This window comes from Haliotis rufescens, unplaced genomic scaffold (assembly GCF_023055435.1).
Source record: "Haliotis rufescens isolate VD_foot unplaced genomic scaffold, xgHalRufe1.0.p SCAF_3, whole genome shotgun sequence".
NCBI lineage: Eukaryota > Metazoa > Mollusca > Gastropoda > Lepetellida > Haliotidae > Haliotis > Haliotis rufescens.
In genome coordinates, this window is record NW_025964001.1 from 16,143,314 (window position 1) to 16,167,291 (window position 23,978).

At 39.9% G+C, this 23,978-nt stretch overlaps 2 protein-coding genes across 6 annotated transcripts in view; both read left to right on the forward strand.

The window, feature by feature from the left end:
• The first annotated feature begins 867 nt into the window (after positions 1–867).
• The window catches only part of LOC125384463, a 29,836-nt gene continuing 6,725 nt past the window's right edge, over positions 868–23,978 (forward strand). For 2 of the 3 annotated variants that reach the window (XM_048403815.1, XM_048403817.1), the window contains exons 1-5: positions 868–956; positions 20,855–21,043; positions 21,324–21,462; positions 21,987–22,113; positions 23,115–23,249. In XM_048403815.1, the coding sequence (XP_048259772.1) occupies positions 21,036–21,043; positions 21,324–21,462; positions 21,987–22,113; positions 23,115–23,249 (409 nt within the window). In that variant the 5' untranslated portion in view covers positions 868–956; positions 20,855–21,035. Of the gene's footprint in view, positions 957–18,262; positions 18,372–20,854; positions 21,044–21,323; positions 21,463–21,986; positions 22,114–23,114; positions 23,250–23,978 lie in introns of those variants that run through there. The other variant, XM_048403816.1, reaches the window with a different exon arrangement.
• Positions 4,928–13,665, forward strand: LOC125384464. 3 transcript variants are annotated; one of them, XM_048403819.1, is made up of 5 exons: positions 4,928–5,988; positions 7,848–7,991; positions 9,667–9,888; positions 10,567–10,642; positions 10,874–13,665. In XM_048403819.1, exons 3-5 carry the CDS (start codon positions 9,678–9,680, stop codon positions 11,745–11,747), a joined length of 1,161 nt encoding a protein of 386 aa, XP_048259776.1. In that variant the 5' UTR covers positions 4,928–5,988; positions 7,848–7,991; positions 9,667–9,677; the 3' UTR covers positions 11,748–13,665. The 3 variants fall into 3 exon arrangements, with proteins under 3 accessions (XP_048259776.1, XP_048259775.1, XP_048259777.1); XM_048403818.1 differs by having other exon boundaries at positions 4,929–5,988; positions 9,652–9,888; XM_048403820.1 differs by having other exon boundaries at positions 4,931–5,988; positions 9,769–9,888.

The following is a 23,978-nucleotide window of genomic DNA, read 5'->3' on the forward strand; positions in this document are numbered from 1 at the left end:
GTTGAGTATTTGGTTGCCTGTGATGAGTACCCGTGGTTACCCGTGGGTAGTATTTGGTTGCCTGTGTTGAGTATTTGGTTGCCTGTGTTGAGAACTTGGTTACCCGTGGGTAGTATTTGGTTGCCTGTGTTGAGTATTTGGTTGCCTGTGTTGAGTACTTGGTTACCAGTGGGTAGTATTTGGTTGCCTGTGTTGAGTATTTGGTTGCCTGTGTTGAGTATTTGGTTGCCTGTGTTGAGTACCCGTGGTTACCCGTGGGTAGTATTTGGTTGCCTGTGTTGAGTATTTGGTTGCCTGTGTTGAGTATTTGGTTGCCTGTGTTGAGTACTTGGTAACCCGTGGGTAGTATTTGGTTGCCTGTGTTGAGTATTTGGTTGCCTGTGTTGAGTATTTGGTTGCCTGTGTTGAGTACTTGGTAACCCGTGGGTAGTATTTGGTTACCCGTGGGTAGTATTTGGTTGCCTGTGTTGAGTATTTGGTTGCCTGTTGGTAGTATTTGGTTGCCTGGGTGCAGTATTCGGTTGCCTGTGTGGAGTGTTTGGTTGCCTGTGTGGAATAATTTGTTGTCTGTGTGCAGCATTGGGTTGCCTGTGTGCAGTATCTGGTTGCCTGTGTGCAGTATTTGGTTGCCTGTGTGCAGTATCTGGTTGCCTGTGTGCAGTATTTGGTTGCCCGTGTGGAGTGTTTGGTTGCCTGTGTGGAATAATTTGTTGTCTGTGTGGAGCATTGGGTTGCCTGTGTGCAGAATTCCGCTGAATCATGCGTGACATGCAGACACAAACACAATCTATTTTTATTTTGCCTGGCTTTGTTGACTGCCCTAGTTGTGAGTGAATTAAACTTCCTTGTAGGCGACAGACAACTGTATGCAGTTGCTCCATGTACTCAGTAGGTGTCAGATACGTTGTTTACATGGCTGTTCGTCTGTTGGGGAGCTGTCATATGCCGGGGAATACGTAAGTTCTCGTTCCATTAAGATCCTGACAAACTGTCCCATATGTATAAAACATGGTATGATATTATGTCTACAGACATGGGCTCACTTGTTTAAAGGTACTATGTCTTACCTGAGGCTTCAAACATTGACGTCCACAATAACTATGTTATACTTGATGTTTCGCGAGATCAATCGGTAACTATTTTAGAGACAAATCGTGCAGATTTCAGGGTATAATGATGGACTCTTGATTGTGATGGCGTTCGAATTTGTGTTCTCTATAAAGCTACGATGGCAGGCTTTAGAAGGTATTAACAGATTAATCGTAACGTCTTTGGTCTGGGTTCGAGGATATATATGACAAATACTCCTGAAAAGTGAATATGATACATAGGACATATATTCGCTCTTGTCGCTACATGGCGTTTTTGTATCACGCGTGTTTTACTAACCCTGTGCTTCTTATATAATCACACAGCCGTTAGTCATCAGCGGCAACCAGGTACATGTGCATCTCTACGTATACTTGTGTAAAGCTATCACATGTTACAGTTATGTGAACACCTACTGAGGGCACTTGGTGTTATCATGACGTCATGCGTGTGGTGTCACAATGCACGGTAGAAACTAATGGTTTGAACAATGGATGAAGATGTACAAACACTTTCATCTTAATTTCACTTTTCATAAGTGAGACATAATTGACGAAATCTAAACATATTTGGAAGAGACATACAAGGAGTGCTAGTTAAAACTGATATCCGAATTATGCTGCTATACTTAATCACTTTCTGAAACAAAGTAGACACAATTTATGGATAACAACTTCTTTTTTTACTGTCAAACGCGATTGTATATGAATTCTACAATATGTAAGGTCAAAATGAAAGTCACATATTTTGGGTCCTTTGATTTGAATTGTTTGATAGGCATTACTTAGAAGTTGACGAATGACAAAGTAGAGATAATTTATGGATAACAACTTCTTTATTTACTGTAAAGGCGACAATAAGGATCTAATCAAAAAGCCGCCTTTACAGTAATTAAAGAAATTGTTATCCATAAACTGTGTCTACTTTGTCATCCGTCAACTTCTTAGTAATGCCTATCAAACAATTCACTTTCTGAAAATCAATTTGTAGAAACTTCTCGAATACACGTTATGGATGAACCAAGCAACTGGTGGGAGGCACAAAGCCGATGCAATGTGAGAGAAGGCAGGTTGTACACACCAGGCTCAGATGACATTCCACTAGACCTTCTGGACCGTCTACAGTCCGGCACCTACTACTGGATAGGTGCCATGCAGTACTTAGCCTGGCTTTGGACAGGTACAATAAGGGCAATTGAAAATATCGGCCTACTGGCCACACCTTACACTATTACAAACACGTTTTAATTTTGATTGGTTAAAGACAATTACACACAAGCATACATGGTGTTAATGTCCTTAATAGAAGTACATCATTTATCATAGCAATACACCTAAAGTAGTAGAAGTAGCCTTCTCACACGTTCATTACCTTGAATTGTTCACATACAGAAGACTTCAGTCCCCTGTACACCTATGCTGGCTTCCTTCCCCTGGGGAGTGTGACAGCAGAATCAATGGTAGAATTCCTTGATAACTCGGTATGGAAGTGCCATCTTCACTGCAGCCCAGAAGATTCAGTAGGCATGAAGGTGGGTTCATCAAATTCATCATTTGAAAGATATGCAACATGCAGTATGGCAACTGCAGTGATACTGGATATACCACTGTTCGGAATATTTATTAATTTAATTCAAAGTGCGATGTGAGTGGTAGCCCTGTCGTCCAAGACGCCGCGGTTTTCTTTGCAGAGAAGCGTCTCGCATGCTTGCAGGATTGGAATCCGATTTGATCCTTTGGTTGTCAACACCGTATCCGTCTGAGATGAAGTAGTAAAGTTCTAAAGCCGTCATCTGTTTAGATTTATCTCACACATTAAGCACTGTGATATGACCAGACTAACTCTCATTTAGGCCCGTGAAAATCCGGGTTAGAATATGTCTTCAGCAATCCAGGCTTAGCGCAAGAGACGACTAACGGGATCGGGTGGTCAGGCTCGCTGACAAGGTTGATATATGTCATCGTTTTCCAATCGATGCTCATGATATCAATCACTGGATTGTGTGGTCTAGACTCGATTAATTGCATATCGCCGTCATATAGCTTGAATATTGCCGAGTGCGACGTTAAACAAAAGACAAACACTCTCATTAAATGCAAAAACCACTATATTCCATTAAAGAACGCCGTGATATAAGTGGATTGCTGTTCGAAGCGGCGTTAACCAAACTCACTCATTCATAAACGTACTATAAAGATAAAACAGTAATTTTAGGCCTCAAGGATCACTGCAACCCAATTCTTTCCAAGTTTTAAGCATTTCCAGAGCCCGCTGAAAATATAGATATGTAAAACAATGAGTTTGCATTGTTTAATCTGTTATGTTTAGAGACGAAGAGACCGCTCAACATGTACCTGTTGGTAATTGTTCATTCACGATAGAGTATTGTTTTGAGATCTATTGTGATGTCAGGCAAGTGTTGCGTAAATATCAATGTCAACACTAATTGATTATGACGTCATATCTACCTTTGTGCGCATTTACAGGGAACCACGTGCTACTGTCTAAAAGTAAGATACAGCACTACAACTTCGATGACACCTGAGAACACGTGTCCAGGAAACTTGGACGAAAAGTGTGGCAACGTTCATGGAATGTCAGTATATACGCTAGGTACGATCGGCGTTAATGTCATACTGTACATGCATTTGTTGAAATAATGCAAATGGGATCACAATGTCACTAAAACACCTGAGCCCTGCTTCTCTCATAACACCCACAATTCAACATAGACATACGGTAGTCGTAGCGTTGAGGACGCTTTGTGGCACGAGGCACAGGACTGGTTGGACATCTTTCATTGTTCATTCCTTCCACACTTCAGTTCCATGTTGCTCAAAAGCCAATGGTGACAAACTGAAAGACTTGATCAGTGTTTAAATAGTCGCTCTTTCAATGCGTGTCATTATCACCAGCATGGTACACTGTCAGTCTTAATTCAAAATGAGAGTGCGGATTATTTATGTTTGAATTTTTTAGAAAACATGTCATTTCATCAAGAGGAAGACACTTACTGTGCGTATGTGATACGTGGGAACACGGACCTCTCCATCCACACCAGCACTTCTGACGATTGCAAGGAAATCGAAGACTGTTATGCCTGCTTTGTTGTGAATGGCAAGTTGCATTACGTTTCCTCCACAATAAGATTAATCTCCGTTGATATTCGTCATGGTAGAAATAAATTTTCAGAATCCTTATGTTATGTATATCACTTTCTGGATGATAACACATAAAAGGACTTTTAACATATATTCGCCATTCGTATGAACAAATATGTTAACTATGAAATATGTTTTGCAGTGTTTATGTCTCGCCCATTGAAAATACCACTGTTTAATAACAATAAGCTGGTATTACACAGTGTTTAATACCAAACGGCTTAGGTGCAGCCGGACCTAGTTTCACTTACAACTATTGAAAACTCACAACATGTTATTCCATACATTGCTTGTATAGATAATCCCCGGGAGGAAAGTATGCACGCTCGATGACCCCAGCAATCCTGTTGCTAGTCTGACGTCACAGGACATTGAGTAACTTGCATCACAATTTCACAAATTACGTCATAGGGATTTGTGACGTGTTTGTAAACTTTTTGATGCTAAATTCTAAAGGAAGGCCGTTGTATGGTATTTAATTCATATGATTCAACATATGTTTGAAGTTGTATTATTCTGTTAAGCTCAATTGGATTATACCGTGGGTCGCGTTCTATCAAATGAGGTTATAAAACGTTATCAGCGGCAAGTCATAAAATTATTACTAAACTCGCTCCTGTGTAATACCATTTTTATGAAACTCGTGAATAGTATTTCGCTCGTCAGATACCAGAACTATTCACTCGCTTCATGAAATTGGTATTACACGGGAGCTCGTTTCGTATTCTATACATGCTCAGAGGATGTTTCACATACGGCAAAGACAGAGATGTGGAGAAACTGATCAAACAGGATAAGTAAAAAATTCTATTTCCGTTTCATGTGTCTGTTATATTGTCATTGCGACCTTTTCCTAAAGACCATTGTCTGAATTACCACTACCATGAATACATGACACCTTTTACAATTACTACTACCATGTAGACATGGCATGACTCTAAAACCTTCTATTTTGTATTGGATCTCAAAGCTTAAAAAGAGATAGATTGCAAAGTCAAACACATGTACCACAATTTCCCTGTCTCGACGATCCTTGGTACAGTTAAGGAAGGATTTTCTTAAATTATATTCAACGGAAGGTATTTGAGGCAAGTGGAATTATTACAATGCGGATTCTCAAACACAATTAAGCATTTGCTTGCATTTTTTCAATCTCAGAAGAAAAAAGTTCAATTCCTTCAAACATTTGATTTATAAACTTTGTACAGCACTGTCCCACACAGCAAATTTAAGGGTTTAAAAATTTACTGAGAAAACAATATGTGAAATGCTGGACTTTCTTATCGATAACACCAATGTGAATCTTTTGGCATATGACATTTACACAAAAGTAAGCGTCCATATGGCCACCAATTATGCTCCTCTCCTTGTCGCCCCTGTTTCATATTCAGACACGAAGGATGATTAAACGGTCTCGAAAAGGGTAAGCATGTACTGGTCTACTGGCACCACTACAATTTGACTAAATAAGGAAGTGTTTGTTTTCTTGCCTGATGCTGCACAGCAGTACTTACACTATTATGTCACGCGCCTTCAACTTCTGTTTCTTTGTTTTTAGTTGCACGTACATATGTATATGTAAGTTGTCCACGTCAGAAGTCATGGTATGCTGCCAACAGGACTTGCAACTTGGTTAAGCTTAATATACCTGTTCAGAGCAGTCTTCTTCGCATCAGGAGAGACTTCAAAACATATTGGATAGGTTTATACAAATATCTACACAAGAAATGGATCAACGGTAAGGATATTGCAATAGCTTTTCACATAAAGTAGTGGTCATTTCACAACTGATTTTAAAATTATATGAATACATACGAAGCCACATAGGGTGGTTATTAAAAGAGATTTTTCTTTCATATCATATCTAACACGAGGCCAATGGCGTTGGTGGTTCTTTACCTTTCTGGATCAGAACTCAAAACCCATTCGTGCAACTTTGAATAGACATTTAGCCTGTGTGCCAGTGATACATATGGCATCTAGAATTTTCAGAATAGATTGGTATATTAAGAAGTCTTTCTAAGCTATAAGATCTGCATAATTTCATAAATGAGTGAAATCTTTATGAAAGTGAAGAACACAAATTGAAGAGATATGGCATGAGAAAGTTTTACACACAATGGAACATTTAGTAGAAACAAGTATCACCTTTGTTCATGTCCTTGCTAATACCCCTGTACTTGGTCGTACCATAAACCCGATGAAAGAAAGAGAAAATGATTGATGTCAGTCAAATGAACATACCGGATACTTTCAAACAATTTTAAAGTTTTCAATGTCATTTCCAGTGAATCAATATCATTCATCGTGTTTTCATTATATGTTTTCAAGAGTCAACTGAGCATAGTTGTAGCTTCTTTTTAAATTGTGACTTACAAAACATCCAAGATACATTTATTACATGCTGCACACATAACTGGCGTCTTTGGAATTTCGAATAATATAAGGCTTTCTGTTTTCTTACCTTTCACGGAAACACGATAACTCGTTACTTAAAGCAGGTATGGTGTCTACCGTATGGTAGCTAAGAGGGGCCATCACTAGAACGCCCTGAGGTATCCAGGCGATATCGCGACAAAACAATAGCACGGTACGATATTGCGATATGATATAGCAATATTGCGATACAGCCAAAAACGAAATAACTATAATGCAACGACAAGGGATAGTACAACACGATAGGTTATCGTTATTTGTTTTTATCTAGCTTAAATACTACAGTGAATCACTTCAAATCACTCAATACTTCATACGTTCCTTTAGGTTCCTTTTCACATTTTACATTTCTCTGTCGCTGCTGACTAATAAGTATTAAAATTAAAATCATTTCAAGGAGGTTTACAGCAGTGGTTGATAAATACTTTCTCTGTCAATCTGTTGCATATTGTACACATGTCCAAGTTTAATGCATGAAACAATGACAATGATAAGATTGTTATTCAAATATACAATTGGTATATTTTAGTTTACTTTAATTGCGAGTTGAGTTATAAAAACACAACTTGAGTTGTCATTATCAATTAAATTTGAAAGTTCGTGTGACTTTGGCTTTATATCCTTGCCTCTCTAACATGGAAACATTCACCTGTTTTTCAAGAATCAAAAGGTTTACCAAGAGGTTATGCTCAAGAGAGATGATTGCAACCTCCGTTTATATCAGTAGCAAACTATACGACATCCAGACTATAAACTATAAAGTTTGTGTATCGAATATGTATAATTACATAACAAGCCTCGGCTTTTTGTGACAGTCTGGGCCAAAAAAAACAAGTGCTTTCCTTACAAATTTGTTACTCCCGTCAAATGGTTATATGTCTTCATGTCCTTTCACAACGTTAACAAAGCAACTTGTCTCGGGAGAATGGAGATAGACCTGGTACTAATACGGTGTTTTTACATTTGCGATTATTGTTTGTGTCTTACAGAACCTTTAATTAAATTAATTATATTACCCTTATATTTAGTTTCATAAATAGTAAGATGCTATTCATTTCGTCAGCGACACTACCTTTACAGGAAGTAAAATGTATCGCATTGTATCTGCCTGAAAGGTTGTGTTACTACATGTGCCGATACCCTATTCAATATTCTTTTCAGGAAAGGAGGCTTTGAAGTACGATGGGTATCACGGTAGTGCCTCTTCAGACACAAAGTGCCTGAGTGTATACAAGCAGTCGAATGGAAGAAAGCGTTTATACTGGAGGCCATGTTCAGAACAAAGGAGGTTCATATGTGAAGATGGTACGGGTCTTAGTTCTCTTCTCTTCTTGTCATTCTGCAATTATGGCTCTGAAAGCAGACAAGCACGTGCCAGTTTGCGGCTATCAGAAACCAGTTGAGCTAGTCTGACTTATTTAATCTTTAATCGAAGTTGACGCATTTTCACTTTCAGGCCTACAAGTGCTGTTAGAAATAATGCACTGAAAATAATTCTGATCTAAAAAGCCAACGAAATTTTTGAACATATGTAAACATTTTGGCATTCTCGAATGATTACTCAAAATCACCGCTGTGATATTGCTGGAATATTGCTAAAAGCGGCGTAAAACCATACTCACTCACTCAAAATCTAGTGTTTGGAAGTACCAGCACAGGATATCATAGTTTGTTTATATGCTGTATAGCCTTTGAACATAACCTTGAAATACTTGTGTTGTATATTGAAGGTCTAATTCACTCCTAAATTATAGTCACGATAACCAAATAAGTGTATGCTGTAGTTGGATGAATTTTGGTAGACTCAAGGTCATTAAGCATAACACTTTTTAATGAATGTTACTTTCTGTAACGTGGGACGAAAACGGCAGTGACACGGATCATAGATGCTTAGTACTTATGTGAAAGCGTGCTTGTCATTTTAAAACTCATCATCATCAAACTGATGTGTACTTTGGTTGTTGTTTATAAACTTTGAAGTTAAGTGACCATGAAACTGTAATTATGAATTAGAAACAGACTGTAGTCTCAGATAATTAAGATAGCCACAGCTATAATAATGCCTCATTAACACACAACCTCAATGCCTTGAGTAGGTTTATTTCTTCTCGCTATCATGAGTAATATCTGCCTTTAGTTTCATCATAACTGACTGTCAACTTTCAATAATTATTATTTTCATAATTTTTTAAACAAGACGGCGGAGGGGTGTCCTAGTGGTTGGTTGGTCACACCGAATGCCAAGCTTCGATTTCCCAAAGGGATACTCTTAGTTATGGTGTCTTTAGTTGCCGTATACGGTGTCATATTAGGCTAGCAGAAACATATTGGACGAGGCTAACCTAATATGACACAGTATACGGCAACTAAAGACGACATAACGAATTTATTATGTAGAAACTAATTGGTATCTTTGTCGCACATGTCATGTCAAAACCTAAAACTCAAAACTTACCACTTACAACCTAAGACGTTAAGGTCAAAGCGAGACTACCCTTCAAACCTCAGAAGCGAAACCTTGTTGATAATTTTAACTTTATATAATCTTATTAAAGTCACGAACGTGATCCAAAAACATGAACCCTATTGCACATCAAAATTAATGATATTAAAACACAAAACAGTGTCGAATAACGAATTTCTGTACCAGAATTTTCATGTGAAATATGTGAGGTGGGTGTTGAAAAATCCAAGATGACTGTTGCTGACGATATAAGGTCAGTATCATTCATCTTGGATTTTTACTGACGGTATACGGGCTCATGTGGGGTCAGTAGTTCTGCTCTCTGATTGGTCAATCTCACTCTGAGGCATAATAAAATGAATATATGACGCTCAAATGTGGTGTCTCTCGCTGTAATATATCTGTAATAATGGTAAAAGCAGCCTTGATATCAACGCCCTTCCTCATTTGAAATCAAACTGTGATTCGTTATCTATTAATCGTCCATTTTGATCACTCCAGTAAAAATATCTACAGCGTCAACCACAATGACACCAACATCATTACCGCAATCCTCATCATTATCAACCATATCACCAACAACGACTCCAACATCTTTAACACATCCCTCATCATCAGAAACAAAATCGAAGCCACAAGGAGGTGTTGGTACAACCGATGGCGTCCACTCTACCGAAGTAACGACGCCACTTGCAGGACGGAAAGATGCCATGAACTCTTCGAGCAATCCCCAGGCAGGTGTGTATCAAACGCTTGCATATAATCATAAATATGTTTCATCATATGATATATACAATAGTATAAGACAGTCGAAATGTTCACTTTCAGGCTGACAAGTACTTTAGAAATAATGTGCGAAGAATACCTATGATCTAGAAAGCTCACGAAACTTCAAAACAATCAACGGCAAGTAAGGAGTATGTGTGACCAAGTCGTCTAAGGCACCTCAAATTGCTGTACAGGGATTACAGGGATTATGACTTTTCAGCACCATTATCGTGCTAACATGGCATCACGTGTGCATGCACGGAAGGATATCTTTAAAATAGTGCAGCGTTCAACCCATCGCTCTTACTCAGCGTCAAGTGTCGAGAAAGCTGTACTATTTACGTAGACCGCAATTTTAACTGGGTCTTGTATTGGATAGATATAACAATACAAGATATCTAAAGCCCAAATAGGGAATTATTGCAGCTCTAGAAGTTGTTTTTGAACATATCATTAACGTTCATTAACATTTCAGAACTTGCCAGAGTTGTGTTTTTGATCTTAAAGTGTGAAACTTTTACCATTTTTAATGTTATATTTACCCTTTTTAATGTAATCATCTCCATGATGACATACCAAATGTATCTTTGATTTGATGACAATATAATATGTATTCAGAGTACATATGTAGTATTTATCTTCCTTAAGGTGGCTTCATAGGACTAGGTATAGGATGTGTGCTGCTTGTGCTGGCAATCCTCATTGTAGTCGTCGTGTTGAGAAGGTAAGAAGAGAGGCGTGCTTCATGAAAACATACCTCATCTGTAAAATATCAAGGACGAAAAAGACTTTATTATATGAAAAAGTACTATATACTAAAGGGAATCCAAAAGTATTCATCTCAACTTGCATGGGATGTTTGGCGTCTCGAAACGGAAATTAGAAATGACTTCATAGCAACACCATTGTTGTTCAAGGAAACTAAATTTAACCACCCAGAACTTCGGTGTTTCAGGCAAAAGAAACTGTGCTTTAAGACAAAAAGTGGGAATCAACCAATACACTTCACTTCAGTCACAGAAAACACCACCTATGGATTAGCCGTTCAGGCACAAACAGGAAATGAAGCATATTCAGTCATAACACCTCCTGACATAGATAGAACATCCACGTCATCCACGGTTCGAACGGCGATAGTCCGACCAAATGCTCACAATGACAACATCTACATCAACACCTCTCAGATTAATGATGAGGATGAGTACAATGTGTTGTCAGAATCCGACAACTCCAAGAAGGTTATCCCACACGGGAATCCCTACAATCACCTCTCGGGACCTGACAGAGGTAACAAGTCCAAAGGAGACTACGACACTGCAAACTGTGTTCCACAGGCAGGAGAGGCGACCACTGGGCTGAAACACATGGCCGCAGATACACGACTCTCTGATGTAGCGAGTGGTCAGAACTTAGAGGAGGGTCAGTACAATGTGCTCGGTCAGCACGACTCTCCCAGAACAGCTGATGCCGACGCGGGGGTGTACGACCACGTGGCAGCGGACGAGGGGGATTATGACACTGCACTGCAGGGTAAGAATCCCAGCAAAGTGGATGATACTTACAGTCACATTCAGAGGACAAGCACTGAATGTGAAGAGGATGCTTATGATGTTGCAAGTAAGCGGCAACCGGAAGGATGTTCTGATGACACCTACGACCACGCCGCTAAGATCGATGAGGAAGACAGAGACACGGCCGACTACTACAACACAAAGTGTCTTCTTCGAGACGATGGGAATCTTGATGGACATCCCGGAGGTGATGATCGGTCTGATGAAAATGATCAAGAAAACGTTTACAGTCTTGCCAAGGACATTTCTGATGCCTAAGTATTGACAAAATAAAGTTTTCATGTTATTTTATAGCACTTGTACACAATTTATACGCTTTACAAAACACCAGTTTCCTCTTATTGATTGGTGTAATCTAATGGACAATCTATTATGTGCACATATGAATCTGATTCTTTAAGATTTATTTGTTCCTGGTGTGTTATGATATTTGATGGCAGCTTATGTCTTGATAACTGAGAATAATGCATGATTTGTAATATCATTGGACATCGATAAGTGTTATTTGATTTTCCTCCTTGCAGGAATAGCTTCTTTTTAATTTCATTTTATTCAATATACAGTAAACTACGGCTATAACGAACTCAAATTTTAGTTCGTACTAACCGTAGTTTGTTTTAAGTCTGGACCAGACAATCCAGTGACTGACATTATGAGCATCGATCAGCGTAATTGGGATACCATGACATGTTTCATATATACTGAAGTTTAAAAGAATAATCATACTCGCATAGCTCCATCGGCGTCATTGTTGTCGTGGTAACGTTGGTGTTCCTTGACATTAATTGCGGAATTGTTATTGATGTTGTTTTTCTGTACAATGACACCAGACCTAATGTTTTAAAGAACACTTCTCACAATTGATAGGAAAATGGTTAGAACGTTCTCCCTTCACGAATTCTGCGAGGATTTGATTCCCTACACGGACGTTGATGTCCTTTATCTCCTTCCTAACGTTTGTACATACCATGATATTCAATAAATAGTCACTATTGCGAAATTGTTATTGATGTTTTTAAGAACAATGACACTAGACTTAATTGTTCAAAGACATCTACTCACATGTGATAGCACAATGGTTAGTACGTTCTCCCATCACAAAAATATGGCAAGGATTAGATCCCCACACGGACGTTGAATGCCCTTCATCTGCTGCCTAACGTTTATCGTGGAGTGAGTGAGTGAGTTTTAGTTTGCGGCGCTTGCAGCAGTACTGTCATCATGACAAGCTGGGAACAATAATTCAGCATCGAACTCAGGAATGAACTGAAACCAACATGTCTGGAAACAGTTGCCTTTAATCAGGTATCGACCCATCTTTTTGATATACACAAGATACACCCTTGAACGGGATATAATGTAGACTTGTATAGTAGTCACCAGATGTAAACAGGAGCGTGTCAGCGTTTAGGATTATGAAAAAGAGGAAAACCGATCATCTTAGGAAGCAATGAATGAGTGTATGAGTGAGTGAATATTGCAATTTTGATGAAACTGCTTCGTATAAAGAAGATGCGTTCTACGAAACAAACGACGAAGATGGTGATGGAAGCGCACTACAATCTTGCATTACCTTCACTTGCCGTTGAGAGATCACGCACGCTACATATATACTTCAAATATACTACATATAACCTTATGAAAGAATAATCTTATCTGCTTGGTATTAGGAAACTATTGTGTATATACATTAAGTACATATTTAAAGATATTTGCCATCTGAATAAACTACAAAAAAAAGAGTTAGAAATGGTATTTAACTACTAGGCTGTCATATGATATTGTGGGACGTGATATTACAAATGGTTTAGTATAGTTATATGTATATGAAATGATATGATGTGACATGACATGATGTGATATGATTTGATAAGTGTTGTGGTGTGATATGATACATGAGGGGATATGATGCAATATGTAATGTGTATTATAGAAATTGTGTAAATACTGTTTTTAAGTGTACATTTTATAAGGCTTGCGGTCTTCCAGTGTTGAATAAATATTGATTGATATATATGAAATAAATTAGCATGTATTGACATGGCATTATATGGTATGATATGATAAGATATGATGGGACAAGCTATGAAATTGCTAATGTGTTGTGTGATATGACATGTTGAAATGTGATATAATATAGGTGTGATATATGGTACAATGGTATGTATGGTATGTTATGATACTGACTGACTGAGTATGGTTTTACGCCGCTTTTAGCAATATTCCAGCAATATCACGGCGGGGGACACCAGAAATGGGCTTCACACATTGTACCCATGTCGGGAATCGAACCCGGGTCTTCGGCGTGACGAGCGAACGCTTTAACCACTGGGCTACCCGACCGCCCCGTATGTTATGATATGATAATGGTATATGAAATAATACTATATAGTATGATCTTATAATAACGATACAATATGATATGATGTTATAGAATATGTTGAATGATATAACAAGTTGTGATATGGTAAAATAGAAATGATGAAAATACAGGGTATGGTATTGTACTGTATGTGTGAAATTATGTGACTGCGTTGAGATGCGAGGTGGAATGACGTAAGGTGATTTGGTGAGATATGTACATAAATTGTATAAAATTGTATATTCTTCAAATTGTACTAGAGGCCTGTGGCCTCTTCAGTATGTGAAATAAAGATTGAACATATATACTTCTGCTGCGTTTGACAAGCTGAATAGTTGAATTAAAGGAACCTGTAACTGATTCAATGATATTCGCAAATTACTAAACAATCTCAAGACGATTTGCCACACAAATAACATTTTCGAATTCTTAATGACAGTTGAATTCTGTGATCGCACGAAGTGTGTGACTGTGACGAGACTTGGCATGAACAATACTCAGTGATCTTTATTTAACGCCACTTTGAACAGTATTTCAGTTATATAACGACACGGCTGTGATGCAGATCGTAGACGAATACAACTCCAGTGAAACCCGCGTGCTGTAAACCACGGAACACAATCGATGCGTATCTGGGATTTGATCCAGGGAAGACAGATTCCAACTACTCGGTGAAACTCGTATCCATACCAAAACACAACTAACTACTTAGAGAAACGCTTATCCACACCAAAACACCTTAGACGTTGGGCTAACCGTGCCCCAACCCACAGTGATGCAGTACAAGGGTCATAATTTGAGCGAATCTGATCACCGACCAGCGGATCCTGGCACGGTAAAAGGATGCAACTCTGTAAAGCTATTGCGACGTCTTAACCACCCTCAGATACATTTGGCCATATTGCAGTCGGTCCACTAAACAAACAATGCTTTCTCTTTGTACTGATACAAGGCATTCAGATAACACTGATCGTGACTAAACATAACCCCGTGTGACATCCGGGGTGCAACTGGCCCTTGGTAGTTATGTTTGCTGTAAGAGACGGCTCAAATGATTGGTTAATTAGATTTGGTTGCCTGAATGATTGTGTGTCATCGTACTGGACGGCGTTTAACGTTGCTCATAATATTTACCACCGGTTTGATCCAGACACAATTATTTTCAGGTAGCTGTGATATAACGAGGTTATCGCTGACTGCGGCGTAACAGAACCGTCACGTATGATTAACAAAGGGTCATGTGCGTCATTGCAACCATTCTCATATCTGTTCCCGGTTGAGTCACAAGTGGACAAAATAACTTTGCTGAATTTTACAACGAGCCCTACATGAATATCATCACACGACTGAACGACTACATACTGAAGCACAGACACAGCCACTCAGGCATAGACATAGACACAGACATACGCACAACCACTGACGCACAGACACAGCCACTCAGGCACAGACATAGACACAACCACTCAGGCACAGACATAGACACAGACATAGTCACTCAGGCACATCCACAGACAGAGACACTCAGGCACAGACAAAGGCACAGACACAACCACTCAGGCACAGGCACAGACACAGCCACAGCCACTCAGACACAGACATAGACACAGTCACTCAGGCACAGACATAGACACATCCACTCAGGCACAGACAAAGACACCGCCACTCAGGCACAGACACAGACACAGCCACTCAGGCACAGACATAGACACAGCCACTCAGGCACAGACATAGACACAGGCACTCAGGCACATGGCATAGCCACTCAGGCACAGACATAGACACAGCCACTCAGGCACAGACACAGACACCGCCACTCAGGCACAGACACAGACACAGCCACTCAGGCACAGACATAGACACAGCCACTCAGGCACAGACATAGACACAGGCACTCAGGCACAGACATAGACACAACCACTCAGGCACAGACATAGATACAGCCACTCAGGCACATGGCATAGCCACTCAGGCAAAGACATAGACACAGCCACTCAGGCACAGACACAGACACAGACACTCAGGCAAAGGGCATAACAACTCAGGCACAGAAATAGATACAGACACTCAGGCACAGACATAGACACATCCACTCAGGCACAGACATAGACACATCCACTCAGGCACAGACATAGACACAGACACTCAGGCAAAGACATAGACACAGGCACTCAGGCACAGACATAGACACAGCCACTCAGGCACAGACATAGACACAGCCACTCAGGCACAGACATAGACACAGCCACTCAGGCACAGACATAGACACAGCCACTCAGGCACAGACATAGACACAGCCACTCAGGCACAGACATAGACACAGTCACTCAGGCACAGACATAGACACAGCCACTCAGGCACAAGCACAGACACGGCTGCTCAAGTACAGACACAGACACTCAGTCACATGACATAGACACAGACACTCAGGCACAGACATAGACACAGACACTCAGGCACAGACACAGACAAAGCTGCTCTGGCACAGAAACAGATAAAGACACTGACATTCGGGACATAGACATAGACAAACACAGACATAAACACACACATATGTATAATGTCTTCCTTCTTCCATCCATGCGGGAACAAGCTATCGACATCAAAACATATTTACATTGTGATGTTGTCACTACCATGTTCAACCCTACACTTTTCCTGTATTGGTGATATATCGTATTAAGGAAGGAGGAAAATGTACAGTTTGGAACTATATGAATAACAGCTGACACATTGGCCTGGCCTAATTTTAGAACCTGTGTTAGGTGTAAAGTCTCAGGGGGGTAATCAACGGTTGTCCGCATTACCCAGGTCGGTCTTCTATTTCAACAATATAGCATGTCGATATATCTTTATATTCCGATAGCTACCAATAGCTATATTAGCTTCCAATAATGACGTACTAGTATTTAATATCATGTACTACAAAAGAAGTGGCCATCTCACCCAAATAGTTTCATTTACATTTACCAAATTACATGTTACAGACATAGCGTAGACATTCAATTTTCTTTCACGAGGAAGGTCTAAAGAAGAGTATCGTAATTTAGGAGTTTAGATAGTTAACCTGGAATAGATCTGGGTAACAACGAATTTGATTGATATTTTCTCCTGTAACCATTTTAATATATTTCCAAGACAAAACTGTCAAATTTTGTGTCCTTATTGAGACGTTTGTCAGAACCAAATATCTGAAACAACAAACACTACTCATGAACTGAAACATTGCTTTCTTCAGTAGGCAAGATAGTCTCGATTTTCACTTCTATCGACAAATCACACCTCAACACGTTTATATCGCATCGCAACATCCCGCATCGGATGGCAACATCGTCCATTGCAGCATCGTAAGAATATGAAGCGACGACAAAGTGTATTTGATTTGTATCTAAGGAGATTTAACTGACATTTTGTCCGTGTGGAGTATTTGGATGTCAGTGTGCAGTATTTGGTTGCCTGTGTGGAGTATTTGGTTGCCTGTGTGGAGTATTAGGTTGCCTGTGTGCAGTATTTGGTTGCCTGTGTGAAGCATTTGGTTGCCTGTGTGGAGTATTTGGTTGCCTGTGTGGAGTATTTGGATGCCTGTGTGGAGTATTTGGTTGCCTGTGTGGAGTATTTGGTTGCCTGTGTGGAGTATTTGGATGCCTGTGTGGAGTATTTGGTTGCCTGTGTGGATTATTTGGTTGCCTGTGTGGAGTATTTGGTTGCCTGTGTGCAGTATTTAGTTGCCTGTGCGCAGTATTTGGTTGCCTGTGTGCAGTATTTGGTTGCCTGTGTGGAGTATTTGGTTGCCTGTGTGCAGTATTTGGTTGCCTGTGTGAAGCATTTGGTTGCCTGTGTGGAGTATTTGGATGCCTGTGTGGAGTATTTGGTTGCCTGTGTTGAGTATTTGGTTGCCTGTGTGGAGTATTAGGTTGCCTGTGTGGAGTATTAGGTTGCCTGTGTGGAGTATTTGGTTGCCTGTGTGGAGTATTTGGTTACCTGTGTGGAGTATTTGGTTGCCTGTGTTGAGTATTTGGTTGCCTGTGTTGAGTATTAGGTTGCCCGAGTAGGGTATTTGGTTGCCTGACTGCACTATCTGTTTGCCTGTGTGGAGTATCTGGTTGCCTGTGTGGAGTATTAGGTTGCTTGTGCGCAGTATTTGGTTGCCTGTGTGCAGTATTTGGTTGCCTTTGTGGAATATTTGGTTGCCTGAGTGGAGTATGTGGTTGCCCGTGTGGATTATTTGCTTGCCTGAGTGCAGTAGTTGCTTGCCTGTGTGCAGTATCTGGTTGCCTGTGTGGAGTATCTGGTTGCCTGCGTGCAGAATTCCGCTGAATCATGCGTGACATGAAGTCATAAACACAATCTGTTTTTTTCATTTTCCCGGGCTTTGTTGACTACGATAGTTGTGAGTTAATTAAACTTCCTTGTAGGCGACAGACTACTGTATGCAGTAACTCCGTGTACTCGGTGGATGTCGGATATGTTGTTGACATGGCTGTTCATCTGTTGGGGAGCTGTCACATGCCGGGGAATACGTAAATACTCTTTACCTAGATAATCTTACACTGCTTCTGTTATGCCCAGATGAACATTTAGAACTACATGTATTATTGGTGATCAACGATTGCTCGTTCCCCCTCGGTGTAAGCAGAACGTATAACTCGTAAAGGAGTTAGCCTGGTCGTGTTGACCCTTGAACATTATTTTCAATGAAGTTAACAATGAAAGTTTTGACATTTATTGTAATCACTATATGGTGATATTTTCTTGGTTTATACCACCCCACCAAGCGAATGCTGCAAGTTGTAATTATGCATGCTGTATGCATCGATACCAAAATGACAACACTTCGAAATTTACACTACACTACTGAAGATAGATATGCATGATTTGTCTCCCTAGTCTGAACATAATAATCGCAGCGCAACTCTGATTGTTGATATGCTTAATTTGTATTTCCTACGTTTAATGTCACAAGTAGGTTCACTCACTTGATAGTGATCACATGGTGACTGTATGACAAGAGGGGGGACGTTTAAGGCGTTGACGTTTTATACTCAACATTCCGTATATTTCGAGCAATATTCCAGGAGTTCCAACTGGGGTCCACATTTCACAACTTTGAGGAACAATCGAGCATTACCTTTCCACGAAGAATTCAAAGTGCATCATGTGGAGGACATCTTTAAATTTGACGCATCAGTGGCAAGAATGATGTCGTGTGTAATTTCCTATTTTTAACTTTTACCATATGTTGCCGTGTTTTGTCAGGTGAACATTTGACCTGCTTTTGCATGTGTTTGTGACGGTACCCTAGGTGGGGCAGGATACGCTCACCTTTTCGCGGACACCTGGTATCATCACTATTTGACAGTGATTTATAAACACATGCTCATGATATACTCGGAATCCTACAATGGACTCTGCTTTAAGTAGATATTTCTTATGGTTCTAGAAATTTTGTCGTGTGAATAGTTTTTGGAACGTAATTGATTTGAGGAAAAGGAAGTAAGTCGCAAATAATCAGGACAAGTCAGAGTTTTACACAGAACACTTATTCACTGATGTGTCATCTGGGGTTTTACTTACAATTTTATTACAATCATTAGCCATCTACTATATGTTATAAGTGCAAAGGAACGTATGTCCAGCCCCACCTCGGTCGCGGAGAGTAGTTGTATGGGTGACAGAGTTTGGCAGTTTGGCAGTTTGACAGTTTCTAGGGCTTACGCCTCTACTCCAATCTGGAGTACATGTAACACAAGTGGTGTCTCCATAGCCAAATGACTTCGCAGTGTATGGGTACCCGTTAGGATGAGATGATGCTGTGCCTGTTATCCTCCTAGCGCCTCACTGGAAGATTGGGTTGTATACTCCCCAGGGAACTGAGAAAACAAATCGAGTGTACACTGATCCATTGACCGGGGAACTAAAGCAAAGCGCCTGTATTATTTACAGATTAAAATATATAAAGGCAGACAAGAGGGGTTGGGTGATCCTGGCACAGTCAGGCTGGTTAGGCTCACCATCAGCTCAAGGCCCTCTACATGCAGCACAGACAGCGAATGGGATTTCTCCCAGGATAATCTGCCTCGTCGAATCCACCCAGAACTTTTTGGAGAATGTGAAGACTCCCCAACACTGCAGCCTCCTGCATTACCCAGATTGTCAGAAGGGCTGAGTTCATGGTAGCAAACCCGGGTACTCTCCCAATGTCAGTCAACAGATTGGGAGGTACCAAACCTAAGGCAGCGAGAACAATGGGGAGTCGGACAACTTGGTATGTGTGATGCAAGCGTGACATTTCGAAAGACAGGTCCGCATATTTGCCATGTTTATCCTGAATCTTATAAATCACATTAGTGTCAAAAGGGAGAGAACGTTCAATGATATAAACGATTTTCTTGGATTCATCAAAAAGGACAAGATCAGGTTTGTTGGCCTCGATACGCCTGAGGCTGTAAACGGGCCTGTCCCAAAGAATTTTGTATTTGTCATTTTCAATGACGCCCTCTACATATTCCTGGTCGTACCATGGATGGACCTCTGTGTCAAAAACACAAGCATGGCCAAGGCTGGGCATCCACTGACAATGTGTTGTGCATACTCATTAAATTCATTGCTTAATCTACATTTCATATCTACATTTTGATGTAAAACCATACATTGACGGTTTCTAGTGGGAAGACACTGGTCCCGAGCAGCTCACTTTTCAGGTCAGCCGCCTTCACCCTAGGGAAGAACACTGCAGGGTGCTGTTCTTCTGCACACGCACAACACACTGCATATAAATGAAGTAGTCGCTCAGAGAGCCAATTTGATACAGCACTTCGCATGGTTGGCACTCATTTCTGTACAGAAGTACAGAACCATCAACAAAATCAACACTGACATTGAAATTATGTCCTACATCCTTGGCTAGTGTAAGAAATCTGCGGAATGCCTTGTATCAGACAAATAAACGATATCTATATATTGGTATACTTAATATTCAATATCTGAAAATTCATTTTTGTAGAAACGGATCAGATAAGTGTCGGCGATGCAACAAGCAACTGGTGGGACGCTCACAGCCGTTGCAGTCTCGAAGAAGGCAACATGTACACGCCTGGGTCAGATGACATTCCACCAGACATTCTGGGGCGTCTACAGCCTGACACATATTACTGGATAGGCGCCATGGCCTACATGGCCTGGAGATGGACAGGTACTAGTACTAGAAGGGAAACAAACCACCGTACCATTGTCTACTGGTTATACTTTATACTAAGTAATAAAGTAAGGTCTTGAGTTTGATTGATCTGAGATATTCTTTTTCATTTCCGTTTATAACATTAACATACTGCGCCAATACACTTAATATATTTGAGGTAAACTTTCCATTAAGAAATCTTTAACATTATATGTCATTATCAAGTACCAAGTTGCCATCCAATACTTTGAAACCAATCAGAATGAACAAGCCTGTTTTTATTGTGCACAAACAGAAGACGGCAGTCCACTGTACAAGTATGCTGGCTTCCTTCCACTGCAGATGTGACATATACATGGGCAGTGGACTATCTTGATAACTCGGTATGGAAATGCCATCTTTACTGCAGCTCATACTCTTCAATGGGCATGCAGGTAAGTTGTTCGTGCATAACGCTTCGTACATGTATCTTTTTAAATGTCAGATCTGTAAATGATACTTATATATACCGCGCCATTGGCTGTGACATATCAAACAATCTGAAGAAACAGCTATACCCGCTTTACCCCGTTGACTGAACATGTCATCAATCTACTTTGAAACGACCGAAATAAACTTCTATTTCTCGGAATTGTTTCTATATGTAAACGACGTGATCATTTCCAGAGCAAAACTGGTCTGTAGAAGACTGTACAGTCTGTAGATACTTTTTTGTGGTCATGTGAGCTTGTATTACGTCTTTGGTTCTAACGCACCAACTGGACAGACATGAATGTACGTAAACACGACGTCAGTTCCATTAGGATTGACGTTTTATGCCATATTCTGTACATTTCTTTCAAATATAAATGTATCGAATTAACGAATTTGAGCAGGCTTTCTCATATGCATGTACTCTTTGTACATAAATAAGACATGACTGGTATGTATAATGACATATAATTTCTGATTTGTACAGGGAAACACGTGTTACTGTCTACATGAAGGGTATGGAACTGGAAGTTCAAGCACAACTGAGAACAGGTGTCCAGGAAACTTTGACGAACTGTGTGGCAACGTCGATGGAATATCCGTCTATAAACTAGGTACCTACTATGCCAACGTCTCTATTTATTGTTGAATCATAATCCAGCACAGAACCAGGGAATGATTAATGTGTAATGTTAAGACAGTTTGGAAAGGGGCTATGGGAGCGAGCGGATTCGATTGTACATTTTTGTATCCAACCGGATGGCGTGGATAGTGTCAATATTATCAACCTGTCTGGACTCGATAATACACTACTCAAAAAGGGTTAAAGAGCACCTGATTCTCCAATATTACGAGTAACTGGAAGAATCATCCATATCAAAGAACACCTGATTCTCTAATATTACCAGTAATATGAAGGAATCGGATGTTCTTTGACTTCTTTTGAGTAGTATACGTTGGCTGCCATTGTATAGCTGTTTTCTGTAATATGTACATGCTTTTTGTCATAATATTAATCTTCTGTTTTTGGACATAACACATGAGTATGTGGAGTTGTTTATATATTTTATTCCCTGATGTCACGATCCTTACATCGAAAGCCCGTTCTCGGAGCTCCTCTGTATGCTATCTCTGCCACCAGTCCTAGCTCCCAAATGTGCTCGGCGGCCACCACCATGCATGGAGTTGAACCCGCAACCAATTGACCATTTTGTTGACTAACAAAAAAGCGATGACTGTCGTAAAGCCAAATAATCTTCCAGCTGATTTTTTCTCTACATTATATTTTGTCAATTTGAATTTCTATTTCATTAAAACTATCATGTAAATGGCGTAGTAAGAATGTAAGGGAGAAGTTGGGAGTTGTTCCTTATCTAGCAATCTCGAACCAATCTGAGTAATCAAACAAACGTGAATTCATCAGAAACAGTAAGCTAGTCGTAAACCTTTCCCAACTGACTAGAATGGCATTTACAAAGATGTACGCAAAATATAACTGTCACAACATTTACGGTTCGAGGGTAAATTTTAGCGTTCGCGATGAAATTTGCTCGATTATTAAAGACTCCTTATATTTTCAAATGTATATTCTGTCATTCAGATTTTTGTTTTGTAGAAAATATTAGATTTACACAACAACGAGGTGGTCGATGTGCGTATGTAGTGAGAACTTATGCCCGTCTCACTACCTACACCAGCAGTTATAGAGCTTGCGGCATTCAACTTAGAAGATATGCCTACTACTTTGATGGTATGTTTCTCGTGTCATTCATAAGTCTCATCACATTCCGGTTGAAATGTCGTTCTCTAACGTGATCTTTCTTTAATTGCTTTGGTAAACCCTTTTTACATTGATAAATCAACTATCCAAGAACACATCTACCTCGGGTTCTACGTTGGAAATAGAAATGGCAGAATTGCCATGCCCAATTTGAAATACATTACTTTGGTCAACTCCTGATATATATTAGAGGCACGGATGGTCCAGTGGATTGAAACACTGCAACTCTCTGTGTAGACTTGTGTCCCTCTACAGGCAGGACTGGCTTTTGGTTTACATGTTCGTGGGTTTCACCAAAGTAGTAAATATTTAGAACCTGCGTTGAATAAGGCTTTCCTAAAACATTAAGCTGTCGCGCCTTGATATAAAACATATAATACTGAATAGAACTGCCGTTAAGCGTAATACTCACTCATTCAAATAATCCAACAACGACCTTTGGTGCTATGTCTATGAACAGTAACGTGATTTCCAAAATGACATTTTAGAATTGTACATTCTGAACGCCCGCCAGCAGTATCGACTCACGTTGGGCTATTATTTGTTGATAACATCATTACCACAATATTTTTGTTGTTATTTGAGAGCACTTCTTCCTCTATACTCAGTGGTAAGAAGATAACACTATATCAACGCTACACACATTTTGATATACCGTTGTGGTTCGTATCATTATAATGTTGATGTATTAATTTTATA

What these genes read in the sequence shown, in the direction of transcription:
- LOC125384464 (XM_048403819.1), top strand. Translation starts at nt 9,678, where the DNA reads ATGACACCAACATCATTACCGCAATCCTCATCATTATCAACCATATCA. An exon ending in TTCGAGCAATCCCCAGGCAG is followed by an intron (nt 9,889 to 10,566) that starts GTGTGTATCAAA and finishes ATCTTCCTTAAG; the next exon opens with GTGGCTTCATAGGACTAGGT. An exon ending in GTAGTCGTCGTGTTGAGAAG is followed by an intron (nt 10,643 to 10,873) that starts GTAAGAAGAGAG and finishes TCGGTGTTTCAG; the next exon opens with GCAAAAGAAACTGTGCTTTA.